We start from the raw sequence: 15,806 nt of genomic DNA, 5'->3' as shown, positions 1-15,806 counted from the left end.
ATACAGGGTGGAAACTGGCCCTTTGGGCCACGTCCGCGCCGACCAACAATCACCCGTACACCAGTTCTATCGTACACACGAGGAACAAATTACAGAGGGCTGATTAACCTACATACATACCTGCACATCTGTGGGGGGGGGGGACCAGAGCAGCCGGAGAAAACCCACGCGGTCACAGGGAGAACGTACAAACACCGTACAGACAACACCCATGGTCAGGAGCGAACCCGTTAGGCAGCAACTCTACCACTGAGCCACCCTGATTTCTTGGTTCACCATCAGTGTAGAAGTAAAATTATTTTGTGACTGGAAAAACACCAAAGTAATTTTTTACTTTGAATGGATTTTCCATGTTTCACTGCCGGAGGTAGTTTACGTGTTTGATTTAATTGAAGATTGGCATCCTCCTGTCGTATCTCACGTGTGATACATTGTAGATTTTAACTTCTGAGACTTTGCTTATCTCCTTCCACCTCACCCACAGGGGAAGGTTACAGACGCTAGGAGGTTGGGAGGATTACGGTTGTGAAAGGATAAGGCTACCAAGGTATTACTTTTTAAAAATTTACACAACAATAGACAATAGGTGCAGGAGGAGGCCATTCGGCCCTTCGAGCCATTCAATGTGATCATGGCTGATCATTCTCAATCAGTACCCCGTTCCTGCCTTCTCCCCATACCCCCTGACTCCGCTATCCTTAAGAGCTCTATCTAGCTCTCTCTTGAATACATTCAGAGAATTGGCCTCCACTGCCTTCTGAGGCAGAGAATTCCACAGATTCACAACTCACTGACTGAAAAAGTTTTTCCTCATCTCAGTTCTAAATGGCCTACCCCTTATTCTTAAATTGTGGCCCCTTATTCTGGACTCCCCCAACATTGGGAACATGTTTCCTGCCTCTAACGTGTCCAACCCCTTAATAATCTTCTACATTTCGATAAGATCTCCTCTCATCCTTTCAAATTCCAGTGTATACAAGCCTAGTCGCTCCAGTCTTTCAACAGTCAATCCCGCCATTCCGGGAATTAACCTAGTAAACCTACGCTGCACGCCCTCAATAGCAAGAACAACCTTAAATAAATGGTGGAAGGTGGAGGAAGGATGTGAGTTTTGATGTTCTTTCAATTGAAGGTAAGGAGGGATAGAACTAAAAGCAATTATAGATCAGTGATGACGCTCTGAAACTTGATAGGGGAAAGTGTATCAAATTTTGGCTGAAGTGGATGTTACATAAGCAGAAGAATTTGAGGGATGATGAGAAGAAAGTGGATTCGTATTCTTGGTACAAATCTTTATGTCCTGAGTAGGTTAGTGTGGAGTGGAGGAGATTATTTCTCAATACAAAATATCAGTACTTTGTTGGTCGTTCAGTAGTTTGTAAAGATAAATAGAAAATTCATGACAGGGTATAAAGTCGAGCAGTTTGAATTACACAAATGGCCTCCTCCTGGTGCCTTACAACGCTTAGAGTTTCTGACCCACAGAAATCAGAAATCAGATCTCCTGTTTGCACAAACTTGTTGAACAAAAATAATGTCAGGTTATGTAAATTCTTTATTTACTCATTGACTATCCTTTAGAGTAGAGGATGTGTTAAATGGTTAATTAGGATGTACTGCAATTTGAACATACACCTCAAGTCAAGTCAAGTTTATTTGTTACATACATATACAAGATGTGCAGTGAAATGAAAGTGGCGACGCCTGCGGATTGTGCTAAACTACAAAACAGACTAGAAAAAAACATGTTAACACAAAAAATAAATTAATACAGTAAATTAATTAGTCCCTGGTGATATGAGAGTTAACAGTCCTGATGGCCTGTGGGAAGAAACCCCGTCTCATCGTCTCTGTTTTCACAGCGTGACAGCGGAGGCGTTTGCCTGACCGTAGCATCTGGAACAGTCCGTTGCTGGGGTGGTAGGGGTCCCCCATAATGTTGCTGGCTCTGGATCTGCATCTCCTGATGTACAGGTCCTGCAAGGGGGGCGAGTGTAGTTCCCATGGTGCGTTCAGCCGAACGCACTACTCTCCGCAGAGCCTTCCTGTCGTGGGCAGAGCTATTCCTAAACCAGATTGTGATGTTCCCGCACAAGGTGCTTTCTACAGCCCCAGAGTAGAAGCACTGAAGGATCCTCAGAGAGACTCTGAATTTCATCAACTGTCTGAGGTGGTAGTGGAACTGGCAGGTCTGGGTTAAACATAGAAAATAGGTGCAGGAGGAGGCCATTTGGCCCTTCGAGCCAGCACCGCCATTCATTGTGATCATTGCTGATCATCCACAATCAGTAACCTGTGCCTGCCTTCTCCCCATATCCCTTGATTCCGCTAGCCCCTAGAGCTCTATCTAACTTTCTTTTAAATTCATCCAGTGAATTGGCCTCTGCTGCCTTCTGCGGCAGAGAATTCAACAAATTCACAACTCTGGGTGAAAAAGTTTTTTCTCATCTCAGTTTTATATGGCCTCCCCTTTATTCTTAGAATGTGGCCCCTGGTTCTGGATTCCCCCAACATTGGGAACGTTTTTCCTGCATCTCGCTTGTCCAGTCCTTTTATAATTTTATACGTTTCTATAAGATCCCCACTCACCCTTCTAAATTTCAGTGAATACAAACCCAGTCTTTCCAATCTTTCCTCATATGACAGTCCCGCCATCCCGTTGTTTACTGACCGCTTCCACAACAGTTGCACAAGACGTTGCTGAGTCCACATTTGGAATATTGTCTGCAAATCTGCTTACCCTGCTGTACAAATGATCTTATTAAGCTGGACAGGGTGCAGAAAAGGTTTAAGGTAAAGGGGAAAAGATTTAATAGGAATCTGAGGGATAACTTTTGCACTTTTCCACACAGAGTGGTGGGTGTATGGAATGAACTGCCAGAGGAGGTAGTTGAGTCAGGGACTATCACAACATTTTAAGAAATAGTTAGACAGATACATGGATAGGAAAAAAACCCTGCAGATGCTGGTTTAAATCGAAGGTAGACACAAAATGCTGGAGTAACTCAGCGAGTCAGGCAGCATCTCGAGAGAGAGAGAAAGAATCGGTGAAGTTTTGGGTCGAGGCCCTTCTTCAGACAGGTACATGGATAGGACAGGTTTGGAGGGATATGGGCCAAATGCAGGCTGGTGGGACTAGTGCAGCTGGGACATGTAGGGTGGAATGTCCTGTTTTTATGCTGTAAGACTCTAGGACTCTAAAAGGTTCACAAGGATATTGCCGGGACTGGACAGCTTGAGTTATAAGGAAAATCTGGGTTTGATTGTGTCTGATTTCCCCGAAACAACGGAGACTGAAGGGTGACTTGATGGAGGGTTGTGAAGTCACGAAGGGCATATATGAGGTAAATGGTCAGACTTTTCCTCTACGAGGGCAGCCTAAAACAGGGCATATGGAATGACTTGGCAGAGGCAGTGGTGGAGGTGGATACAATTATTACGTTTAAAATGCATTTTTTATAGGTATGTGGTTAGTTTATAGGGATATGGACCAAAAACTGATAAATAGTACAGCTCATGTAGGCACCTTGGTCTGCAGTGTCTGGCTGAATGATCTACTTCATGCTGTACTCTTCCTATTGTCATTATGTGAGGCAGACCTGGGCGATAATCTTTCGCAAGTTGGTGTAGATATTCCAGTCTTTCATATTTACCTTGAACGTTAATATAATTTTGCTCTCCCCGATGTGTTGTGGCTGAGCTCAGAGAAAAGCCTGCTTCCAGAACCTGGAGCTTTGGCTTTCCAGTGAAGTTGATAATAGATCACTGCTTTGATTCTTTGTTGCAGTGGAGAAGAAGCTAATGTTGTATATTAATGTGAGTGTTTGTGCAGAATCTAACACAGACAACTCTGCTGATACTCCAGTGCCGTGAGAATCACTCAAAACCAATTTTAAAGTTTGAAAGTGTAATTCCTGCACTTGCCTTTATTAACCTATCTTTTACCTAGCGTGGGTTTTCTCCGAGATTTTCGATTTCCTCCCACATTCCAAAGATGTACAGGTTGGTCGGTTAATTGGCTTGGTACAAATGTAAAATTGTCCCTAATGTGTGTAGGATAGTGTTAATGTGTGGGGATTGTGTGGACTCTAGGCTGCAGGGCCTTTTTCTGTATTGTATCTCTAAACTAAACTAATCAACTAACCAATCTTGAACCTTCGACATTACAGCATTCAATGCGCAAAGCATTACAGCAGCAGCGACTAGAATTTGAGTGACCACATTGTACATCAAGAGCACAAAATTAGCCACATTTGCAGCATTGCCTTTGGTCTGTACATATTCAGCTGAGATCTAAACTGAGGCATGCTGGCACCTGGCCATAATTTTGTTATATCTTTATATCTTTATATTATATATATATATATATATATATATAATATATCATATATATATATGTATTAAAACATTATATCTTTGTCCCCACATTTGGATGAAAATTATTTCCCCCTTTTCAGTTGCTTTTAAGAAACACTTATTAAGTTTTATATCCAAGCCCTGTTACAACATTTGAACATGTTATTCTCAATTATTTCAGTGCTGTAATTCTTTCACTGCCAAAGATCCTGCCATTTGCATCGATGTTGATAGTTCATACATATTTAAGTGGCATATAAAGGTTTGGGAATTAAAAAGTGTTCTTCCAGATTACAAGATAATAAGTTTGGCCTGACGATTTAGGCGAGGAATGAGGGAAAAGGTGGATCGTTAACCTTTTTGCTTCACATCAATAGTTGGGGAATTGCTGGAATTGTAATGGGATTAAATTTTTTAGATTTTAGATTTAGAGATAAAGCGCAGAAACAGGCCCTTCGGCCCACCGGGTCCGCGCCGCCCAGCGATCCCCGCACACTAACACTATCCTACACCTACTGGGGACAATTTTTTTTACATTTGCCCAGCCAATTAACCTATATACCTGTACGTCTTTGGATTCTGGGTCAACAAGGTCAGATCTCACTGTATTTGGGTAATATACTGACACAGATTGATAATTGGTTAAGGTGCAGAAAGCAAAGAGAAGGTACATGCTGGTCTTTCTCAAGTTGGCAACCTGTGGCCTGTAGAATACCTCCGAATGGTGTTTGAGCCCCAGCTATTCACAAAAAGCAGGACAAATTAACCCCGGTCAGTTACTGCTCACTTAATCTCGTCTGGATCATCAGCAAGGTGATGGAAAGGGTGATCAATAGTGTTATCAAGCGGCACTTGCTTAGCAACATATTGTTTGCAGCAGCTTGGTTTGGATTCTGCTAAAGTCACTCTGCTCCTGACTTTATCGCAGCCTCTGATTAAACATGGACAAAAGAGGGGAAGCAAGAGTAATTGCCCTTGACATCAAGGCAGCGTTTGGTTGAATATGGTATCTAGGACACATTGTTCGGCAATGGTTTGAGGAACATGATGAAGTGTTCACGGTGTTGCCCTGGCCTCCAAATTCTCCAGATCTCAATCCGTTTGAGCGATAAATCTGAAATCATCATCATTGGACCAAAAACCCTCACCAAATCCACCCACAACTTCACCCTCAATATTGATGGTTTCCAGTATCCACCTCCCCTCACATCCGGAATCTTGGAATCATCTTTGATCAAACCCTCTCCTTTGACAAACACATCAAACACATCACCAAGACAGCCTTCTTCCACCTCAAAAACATCGCCCGTCTCCGTCCATCCCTCCCCTCCACAGCTGCAGAAACCCTCATCCACGCCTTCATCACCTCCCGTCTGGACTACTGCAACAGCCTCCTCTATGGTTCACCCTCAAAAATCATCAACAAACTCCAACACATCCAGAACTCCGCTGCCCGTCTACTCACCCACTCCCCGATCCGTGACCATATCACCCCCGTCCTTTACAAGCTCCACTGGCTCCCCATCCCCCAGAGAATCCAGTACAAAATCCTCCTCATGACCTACAAAGCCCTCCATAACCTGGCCCCATCCTACCTGACTGACCTCCTCCACAGACACACTCCAACCCGTAACCTCCGCTCTGCTTCTGCTAAGCTCCTGTCCCCCCCCCATCCGGACCAAACTCAGATCCTGGGGGGACAGAGCTTTCTCCATCGCTGCTCCCACACTCTGGAACTCACTACCCCAAACCGTCAGGGACTCCTCCTCACTCACCACATTCAAAACATCACTGAAGTCTCATCTGTTCAGCACTGCCTTCAATCACTGACCGTCACCTCACCTTCTTTTTCCTTTTCTGTTCGTTTACTTATTTATCTATTTATTTTCTTTTATGTTTTAGTAAACCTTATAAAGCGTCTTTGAGTGTTTAGAAAAGCGCTATATAAATGTAATGCATTATTATTATTATTATTATCTGTGGGATGTGCCGGATCGACAAGTCCGATCCACGGTGGCTCCACCTCGCAACTTACAGGACTTGAAGGATCTGCTGCTAATGTTTTGGTGCCAAATACCACAGGACACCTTCAGGGGTTACAAGACCCCTGCCCATGCCTCGGCGGGTCAACGCTGTTTTGGCGGCACATGGAGGACCAACAACATATTAGGCCGGTGGTCAATGTTTTGGCTCATCAGTGTATTACGTGCACCATTGAAATTGATTATCTACCATTCACACTTCATAAAAAAAACTTCATTGGATGAGAAGTGTTTCAAGTCAACTTGAAAACAATGCTTTTAGAATAATGATGGATCAGTTTAATTTTGTATAGATTGGATTGCTATGCATTTAAATATGAAAACTGGCGTCAGACCTCTGAATTGGATTGGATTTTATCAACAGTTGAACAGACTTGCCAGAAATTTCATTTTTCTTGTGAACGGTTTCATGTGGCTGGATGTAATAGCGTGTTGAAATACAAATTGGAGGGGAAAAAATGTTAGAAGGATGAGAGGAGATCTTATCGAAACGTATAAGATTATTAAGGGGTTGGACACGTTAGAGGCAGGAAACAGGTTCCCAATGTTGGGGGAGTCCAGAACAAGGGGCCACAGTTTAAGAATAAGGGGTAGGCCATTTAGAACTGAGAGGAGGAAAAACTTTTTCAGTCAGAGAGTTGTGAATCTGTGGAATTCTCTGCCTCAGAAGGCAGTGGAGGTCAATTCTCTGAATGCATTCAAGAGAGAGCTAGATAGAGCTCTTAAGGATAGCGGAGTCAGGGGGTATGGGGAGAAGGCAGGAACGGGGTACTGATTGAGAATGATCAGCCATGATCACATTGAATGGCGGTGCTGGCTCGAAGGGTCGAATGGCCACCTCCTGCACCTATTGTCTATTGTGTCTTCGGCTGGTTTCAGTAATTTTAAAATTTCAGCCAAATTCAGGAAGGTTATGACATTAATTTATTAGCCAGGTAGGCAGGTGCTTTGGTGAATTCTATTCTTCAGCTCGATCCTAAACTTTCGAAGATGCTTCTCTACCAGTATTCCAAATTTGTTACAGAACCAAAGAAATATTAGCTGTTTGTATTAATTTCTGTTGAAATATATATATAATTTGAGAAATGCATCAAACACATCATCCTTTGCGCATACACTTTGGAAATATTATTGTTCCTATGGTTTGGGAGACGTTAATATATTCAATGGGCATCTAGCGTAAATAAGAATTCAGCTATTCCAATATTATTTTGTAAATTATTTTCCTCAGTGGGTTATGGTGCATTTATGTTTAAGATCAGTTGGTTTTGAAGGGGACGGCACGGTGGCGCAGCGGTAGAGTTGCTGCCGTACAGCGAATGCAGCGCCGGAGACTCAGGTTCGATCCTGACTACTGGCGCCGTCTGTACGGAGTTTGTACGTTCTCCCCGTGACCTGCGTGGGTTTTCTCCGAGATCTTCGGTTTCCTCCCACACTCCAAAGACGTACAGGTATGTAGGTTAATTGGCTGGGCAAATGTAAAAATTGTCCCTAGTGGGTGTAGGATAGTGTTAATGTGCGGAGATCGCTGGACAGCGCGGACTCGTTGGGCCGAAGGGCCTGTTTCTGCACTGTATCTCTAAATCTAAAAAAAAATCTGAATGCTACGGAATTGGGAGGAGAAATGGACTTGAGGCTAGGATGTAACTGAGCGGTTGGAGCAGGCTTGTGTGACCTATCCCTGCCTATATTTTTTCAATGCAAGTTCACGCTTTTGTAAAAATTGAATTCAATCCCCCAACCACGGCTTAAATTTCTTTCATAATTACCTATTAGAACTTTACCCTGGTGTCAGAAAGTGATCTGTAGTAGCAGGAAATGAAATCAACAATCATGTTGCTGTGTGTTTTACATGCCATAGAGGGACATAATATGAATATTTTATACTCCATTTAACTTTATTAAAATCATAATGACAGTACTGTGTGACATGGTTAATTACTTTCAAAATTTAAGTGCTGTACACTTTTCAAGTCTGGTTGTTCCAATTTTTAATGAATATTTAAAACCATTAGCAAGTACAGTTGCTAATCATAATTGGTTGCTCTTGAAACATTTAATAGCTTTGTAACATGACCATAATCCCATCTACTTGTGTGTCTATATCAGTTCGCGATGTTGGTTGTCTCAAACAAACTTTACGTTCATGTATAAACAAACCAGGTGAGGGCGAGGAGTTTTTTCCCAAAAAAAAAGCATGAGTGAATATTTTATGGTAATTTGACTGCTTGTGTGGTTATTTTGTGATTTGGTTTTAATGTTGTTTTCCCAAAATCACCAGATTTGTTTGTCGATTCATTTCAAGCTTGTAACTTCAAAGTTGTTGGTCTATTGCCATAACTACTTCAATATATTTCTTTAGGAATCTAATTGAAAATCAATATAACTGACGATACATCTACAGCCAAATGTATTTAGTGCCATTGAGTGATAGAATCTCTATTGCCGCAATGATTATATATTAGAAGTATAAATCTATTTCTCACCATTGTATTGGTCATGGGTATGTGGGTTTACTGCGTGCTAAAAAAGGATTTCTCCTGCAGTGTAAACAGCTCGGTTCTGTTGGTTAGATGTAGATTTCTGTCTAACTTATTAGTATATCTTGCATTTGTTTTTAACAACTTCCAGGAAGATGAGAAGTTCTTGACGGAACTTTTTGCACAGTTAACGGATGATAGCACAGACGATGACAAACGACAGGAACTGGTAAGTGTACGCGTTGCTTAGTGTATGTAAGAGGCATTGGGGTTACTCCACACAGTTCAAGCATAACACTGTAGCTGCATTTGTGGGTGGCACTTATCTCTTGGGCCAGAAATATAAATTAATATTACAGTGGTAAATAACCATCCAACACAGAAGCAGACCCTTTGTGACCATGCCCCTATCTACCATTAAGTACCCATCTGTACTAATCCCATTTGCCAACACTGGGCCCATATCTTTTCTGTGGCAATTTAAAGGCTCATCCAGATGCTGCTTCAGTGTGGTGAGAGTATCTGACTCTTCCTCAAATCCCCAAATTATATTTGGGAGCATAATGATATAGACAATAGACAATAGGTGCAGGAGGAGGCCATTCGGCTGATCATTCTCAATCAGTACCCCGTTCCTGCCTTCTCCCCATACCCCCTGACTCCGCTATCCTTAAGAGCTCTATCCAGCTCTCTCTTGAATGCATTCAGAGAATTGGCCTCCACTGCCTTCTGAGGCAGAGAATTCCACAGATTCACAACTCTCTGACTGAAAAACTCTCTGACTGATGTTCCTATGTATATGTATTCTGTGGAAGTATCTGTATTCGATGACTGCACAGTGGCACAGCTGGTAGAGTTGCAGCCTCATAGGGCCGGAGACCCGGGTTTGATCCTGACCTCGGGTGCTATCTATGCGGAGTTTGCACGTTCTCCCTGTGACCGCGTGAGTTTCCTCCGGGTGCTCCGGTTTCCTCCCACATCCCAAATATGTGCAGGTTTGCAGCTTAATTGGCCTCCATAAATGCCCCTAGATGTGGGAAGTGGATGAGAAAGTAGGATAACATAAAACTAGTGTGAATGAGTGATTAATGAACAGCATGGACTCGTTGGGCCAAAGGGCCCCGTTTCCATGCTTCATCACTAAACTAAACTGATACCATCTGCAAACCAAGATTAAATACACTTGCCTCCCATTTCTCTGAATATTTATCAAGCCTTTTTTTTCTCCCTATGGCTACAAAAAGTGGGAATTGAGCTTTAAGGGCTCTGATGCAATCATTTCCACTCAAACATATACACGCCCCAAAATTCTATCTAACAAAACAAACTTCCCATATTTTACTGTTTTTTATTCACACTGCCCGGAGCATTTGCAGGCAGTGAAGATCTCTCATAACATTTCATATTCCTAACCTGCCTTGTTCAAGCACATCTATGTCAGCATGCATCGGGTTTTGAGTGCATAACACTGAAGATGCTGTTTACTGTTTGAGTTCATTCATCAAAATTGCCACGTGTTGCCTCGAGCTATGCTTCAGTGAAGTGGAAAAAGGTTACAGTGCAGATAAATCTTTTTAGACCGTTGAAAGGTTTAATTTGAACATTTGTGCTGGTTTATTTTGCTGTTGCATCAAGACCCTTGATAATGAATACTGACGGATGCTTGAGCTCATTGCTTAAACATTGGCAAGTCAAGCCTACAGCACTGCTTCAGTAAAATGGGAAAATGGCCACATGTCAGATGGGCCTTTTAAAAAATATTTGTAATGTTTAGTTTATGCTGCTTTATTTTGCTGTTGTTTGCCTTTATGAATCAAGCCACTTTAAATTATTTTTTTAATCTCTTGCTCGCAAGCTCTTGTCCTGAAAGTTTCTATCTTGTACAAGTGCGAAAGTCTACAGCAAGTGAAAACATTATCAGGCCTTTTCCAATTAATTTATTTTGGCAAGAAGTAAAGGTGGCTGGTGCCACTTTTAATTAAGGACTGCCGCTGTGTCTGTAGAGAGCTGAGCAGATTTGACGTGTGTAGGAAGGAACTGCAGATGCTGGTTTACACCGAAGATAGACACAAAATGCAAGGAGTAACTCAGTGGGACAGGCAGCATCTCTGGATAGAAGAAATGGGTGACGTTTCGGGTCGAGACACTTCTTCAGACTCTGTATCTACAATATCTTCAGTATCTACAACACTCTGTGTTGTGGATGAGCAGAATGAGTGTTGCTGTTTGAATTAATTGATCACCAAAACATAATATGCTTTTGTTTCAGGTGAATTTTCTGAAAGAATTTTGTGCATTTTCTCAAACATTGCAACCTCAAAACAGAGATTCGTTCTTCAAGACGTTATCAAATATGGGCATTTTGCCAGCCCTTGAGGTTATTTTGGTGAGTTTTTAATCAAAGAACGTACATTTCTACGAGTACATTTCCACAGTTAACAGTAGGCATTCAGTGTTTTATCAGGCTAAACTTTCTCAAGGAGTTAAACGATGACTATGGGACTATCAACCGAGGGAAGGGCATTTTTGCTCTCACCTGACCCACAGACTTGAACACGTCTCATGGAGGAGTTAAAGGATGGCAAAATATTGTTCTCAACCCTTTTCACTCGTCCTTGTCAAATTACTTCTGGAATCCAAATTCACTACATTTACAAGTTTCCCTTACTGCATGTTCAAAGAATTGTAGCAAATTTGCTAAACACTATTTACATTTTCGAAACATTTTGGTTCCACCTTTTGATTGTTGTTATTTTTCTAAATGTGCTATTATATGCGGCATAATAATAATTGCAGGTCTTCCTGTTCTACAACAACCTCCAGGGCTCTACCATAGACACACTGTGCATGTCTTGCCCTGGTTTAACTTACAGACAAATGTCAGAATTAAATTCTATCTGCCTTTCCTTTACCCACTTTTTTTCAGATTTCCAGCACCTACAGTTTCTTGATTTTTATTTACTTATTTTTCCATTTTATATGCCTCTACTTTGCTGTCAGTTTATGTATTTTCATATTCTACCTTCTCTAATATATTTTTTTGTCATTTTTTGGGGGGTTTCTATATGTTTCCTAATGATAATCACAACATTGCATTACTTCAAGAAACCGTCTGAGTAGATTCTTTACATTTATCCTCGATGCAACCCCTGCCAATTTGATTTATCCAATCCCTATGATGATTAAAATCCTCAGGATTAGTGCAACGCCTTTCTTGCAAGTAGTCATTATTGTCAAATGAAGGAAAGCAGCAGGTCAGGCAGCATCTGTGGAGGAAAATGGGATATTGACATTTCTGGTCGAGACACTTCATCTCGACTGACCTTCAAGACCTCAATCACTATTTCATCTGCTGTGTCTTCCTACTTTTGCAACTACTAGCATGTGGCTAAAGTGGTAATCTGGAGATTACTGCCTTTTGTGGGGCATCCCAGTTACTCTAAAATACTCTCAAAGGGGGTGAAATATCAAGGACAGTTAAAAGATAAAGAAACCTCCAGATGCTGAAAACAGAACGGAAAATGCTGGAAAAACTGCAGGTTAGGCATCATCTGTGCTGAAACCAGAATGAACATTTCTGGTCAATGGCCTTTCATCAGATCTAATGGAGTTTGATCTGTTGAATGATACCAGCATTGTTTGGTTTTGTTTTTTATTAAAACTGAATGATGCTGGCTGTTGTTTTCAAGTTGAATTCAGGGTTTTCTTATGGGTTCATAAACCCGCTTTCCAATCCACTGTCCCGGATGTTCTCAGTATTCTGGGTGTTTCGTATGTGTCACTAAAGTTACGTAGCTATGCTCAAAGCTTTCAAGACTCTATTGTTGATCCGATGTCTAGTATTGTTTCCTGTTCCCTGAAACAACTAATACAACAGTATCCACAAATATACTAAGAATACTCCCACCAGGAAAATAATACAAATGCGTAACTGTAGACTAAACATTTTCTATGTTCCAAAATATTTAAGATGCAAAAAACTATTTTTAAATTTTGCAAATTTTGATGGATCACTTAAGCTGATTCTTGCTGGCGGACAAAAGAGAATAACATTTTAAACTGTAGCCAAGATGACAGGGGCCATCTGTAGCCAAGATGACCCTCTCTTAAGATGGTGCAACGGTAGAGTTGCTGCCATACAGCGCCAGAGACCTGGGTTCGAGCCTGACTATGGGTGCTGTCTGTACAGAGTTTGCACGTTCTCCCCCTGACTTGCGTTGGTTTTCTCCGGATGCTCCAGTTTCCTCCCACACTGCAAAGACGTACAGGTTTGTAGGCTAATTGGCTTGGTAAAATTGTAAATTGTTCCTAGTGTGCAGGACAGTGTTCGCGTGTGGGGTTTGCTGGTCGGCGTGGACTCAGTGGGCCGAAAGGTTAGGTTCTTGGTCCTCCAAAATATTCCAAATGGAATTTAAACTGGAGGGTTGTTTCCACGTTGTATCTCCACACAAACTAAACTAAAAAGATGCTGTTGATATAATGTCCTGGCAGAGTACTATCTGGAGTACTGTACGATTTTGGTCTCCATATTTGTGGTGAGGTGCTGCCTGAAGGTAGAGTGATGAAAAGCTTGGACAGCTATAGCAAGGATTTAGATTTTAGATTTAGATTTAGAGATACAGCGCAGAAACAGGCCCTTCAGCCCACTGAGTCTGCGCCGCCCAGCGATCCCCGCACACTAACACTATCCTACACCCACTAGGGACAATTTTAAAAAAAACATTTTGCCCAGCCAATTAACCTACATACCTGTACGTCTTTGGAGTGTGGGAGGAAACGGAAGACCTCGGAGAAAACCCACGCAGGTCACAGGGAGAACGTACAAACTCTGTACAGACGGCGCTGGTAGTCAGGATCGAACCTGAGTCTCCGGCGCTGCATTCGCTGTAAGGCAGCAACTCTACCGCTGCGCCACCGTGCCCATGGGGAGGATGGAACATGGCAGTGTGTAGAAGGTGACTGGAAGAATCCTCTCGGGAAATTGAGATAAAGGATAGAAGCACAAGGAACTGCAGATGGTGGAATCCAGCATGGAAGACACTAGATGCTAGAGTAAAGTGCTGGAGTAACTCAGCAGGTCAGGCAGCATCTCTTGAGGGCTGTAATAGGCTAAATAAGATAAAGGATAGCATGTTTCCCAAAGACGATACAGAAACCAGATTGGGGATCTGGCCTGCTCTTCCACTCCTCCACTAATCTTTATCTCCACTCCACTATATTGCACTACTTAACTGCACTAGGAGTGCTGAAGGCTGATGTTGGCATCTTGGTCAAAGTACTGTTTTCTTTCCAAACTTTAATATTACATGGTAGCTGTGTACCTTAATAACTTTGCAAATATTTGCAGGGTATGGATGACGTTCAGGTGCGAAGTGCAGCCACTGATATTTTTTCCTATTTGGTTGAGTACAATCCCTCCATGGTACGAGAATTTGTCATGCAGGAAGCTCAACAAAATGATGATGTGAGTATTTGGAAGCTGTGTTTAAATGTTTAGAGTTAATTGAGACAGCCTGGGTTGCATTACACAGAACAAATGGGTCAATGTTTAAATCATTACTGATTTACTGCATATTTTAGATTAGGATATCGATGAATTGAATGTATTAAGATGTAGCAATCTATTATTAAAAGAATTTGGCTCTAATCCCACTTTGGAGAATTGTGCAGATAATCCAGGCCATCAGAGTAGATGTACTCCCTTTCAAACAAGACATTAATCAAAGAAAAACCCTTTCCTCCTGGGTACCCATTAAATAAATCTTGCAAGGTGAATTTTTGTTTGGGCTTTTATTTTATTTTGAAGAACTTGTGTTGACCAAGGCAACAAAAGCTCTCTGGTCCATTTCAAATAGTGCCTTCGAACTTTTAATGGCCAGGGCCTTAGTTTGACATTCCACGTGAAGATATACAGTATATGACAGTAAATCATCAGGTGCACTTTATCAATGTGGTACAAATTCTCATATTTTAGCATATGAATGCAAATCCATTATATGGTTTATTGTATTGGACCATCAGTATAGATTTTTTAAATTGGGAAAGTGCATAGTATCTTATTTTCCTTTTCAGCTTCTCTCCCCCTCTCCCCTCCCTCCTTCCCCCCCTCTCTCCACTCCCACTCTTTTTCTCCCTCTCCTTTTCTCCCTCTCCTTTTCTCCCTCTCTATTTCTCCCTCTCTATTTCTCCCTCTCTATTTCTCCCTCTCTATTTCTCTCCCTCTCTATTTCTCTCACTCTCTATTTCTCCTTTATTTCTCTCGATTTCTCCCTCTCTCGATTTCTCCCTCTCTCTCTTTTTCTCTCTATCTCTCTCTCTCTTTTTCTCTCTCTCTCTTTTTTTTCTCTCTCTCTCTTTCTCTCCCTTTTTCTCTCCCTTTCTCTCTTTCTCTCTAGAGTTCTCTCTCTCTCTCGATTTTCTCCCTCTCTCTCTTTCTCTCTCTCTCTCTCTCTCTCTCTCTCGATTTCTCTCTTTCTCGATTTCTCTCTGGGAAATCCTGGGAGATTGGTGCTGAGGACCTCAGCTGCCTCAACATAGATTATCTTGTAGAGAAATAAAAAACTGAATGTAAACATCAGTTATGCCTTCTCCTTAGTTTCTTCATCTGACGGTATAAATAAATATGTCTACAGTTGGGGTTGGACACAAAAAAATTAATAGGGGAAACCATTTTGCTACTTGAACAATGCATACTCAGAACGGCCCTCTTAACTATTTGGCTCAGTGCCAATATTTCTATTACACTTGGCATAAGACCCAGTCTTGCAGCTCCATAAAGGAAATGCTTTGGCTAGCAGCAGAAAGGCTGGATTGCTACACCCTGCCACCTATTTGTCGGCTTCTCCTCGGATTAGAAATAATGTTGACCTGGGATAGGGGAACTAAAGGTCGCTCCCTAAAACGTTACAGGTTAATACGATTACCTTTT

At 41.8% G+C, this 15,806-nt stretch overlaps 1 protein-coding gene across 4 annotated transcripts in view; it reads left to right on the top strand.

The window, feature by feature from the left end:
• Positions 1–15,806, top strand: part of LOC144597493 (serine/threonine-protein phosphatase 4 regulatory subunit 3) — a 108,364-nt gene that overhangs the window by 64,735 nt on the left and 27,823 nt on the right. For all 4 annotated transcript variants that reach the window (XM_078406956.1, XM_078406957.1, XM_078406954.1 and 1 more), the window contains 3 exons: positions 9,030–9,107; positions 11,148–11,264; positions 14,226–14,342. In XM_078406956.1, the coding sequence (XP_078263082.1) occupies positions 9,030–9,107; positions 11,148–11,264; positions 14,226–14,342 (312 nt within the window). The remainder of the gene's footprint in view (positions 1–9,029; positions 9,108–11,147; positions 11,265–14,225; positions 14,343–15,806) is intronic.

This window comes from Rhinoraja longicauda, chromosome 10 (genome assembly GCF_053455715.1).
Source record: "Rhinoraja longicauda isolate Sanriku21f chromosome 10, sRhiLon1.1, whole genome shotgun sequence".
Classification (NCBI taxonomy): Eukaryota; Metazoa; Chordata; class Chondrichthyes; order Rajiformes; family Arhynchobatidae; genus Rhinoraja; species Rhinoraja longicauda.
The sequence above is the reverse complement of the archived record's forward strand: the minus strand, read 5'-3'. Positions and strand labels throughout refer to the sequence as shown.